This window comes from Penaeus monodon, chromosome 23 (assembly GCF_015228065.2).
Source record: "Penaeus monodon isolate SGIC_2016 chromosome 23, NSTDA_Pmon_1, whole genome shotgun sequence".
NCBI classification, from domain to species: Eukaryota; Metazoa; Arthropoda; class Malacostraca; order Decapoda; family Penaeidae; genus Penaeus; species Penaeus monodon.
The window spans coordinates 34,202,791-34,203,192 of NC_051408.1; the positions used below are offsets into that span (position 1 = coordinate 34,202,791).

Below are 402 nucleotides of genomic sequence, written 5' to 3' on the forward strand. Positions count from 1 at the left end.
GAAAAGTGAAACTTGCCTCAGTATCAGAGGAGCTCGTGGACTGTCTCTCTGCCTCCAATTCAACAGGCTCAACACTCTTGTTGATGTGGTGTGAGCGCTGGGGTTTGGTCTGTGGCAGAGGATGAGGGTGGTGTGGATGGATGTTGATGTTGTTGGGCTTTGGGGATGAGGTTTGGGGTCGCTCCACATGTGGCAGGCCATCAGGGTTGCCTACACTTTTGCTACTTGCAACTGAATTTCGGGACAATTCAATTGCTATTCTCTGTGGAGAAAAAATTCCTTAAGTTACAGTATCATTCATTGCTTCAGTGACCTAACACAGAAGTGTTATTAAAAACACATGAGGAATATACAATTATATATAAACCACCATATGAAATATCTAATTAAACATTATATTAC

At 42.3% G+C, this 402-nt stretch overlaps 1 protein-coding gene across 1 annotated transcript in view; it reads right to left on the reverse strand.

The window, feature by feature from the left end:
- LOC119587945 (E3 ubiquitin-protein ligase TRIM37-like) overlaps window positions 1-402 on the reverse strand; it is a gene marked incomplete in the record, with an annotated part of 49,872 nt that overhangs the window by 8,386 nt on the left and 41,084 nt on the right. The window contains 1 exon segment of the mRNA XM_037936657.1: window positions 17-262. Coding sequence (XP_037792585.1) covers window positions 17-262 — 246 coding nt within the window.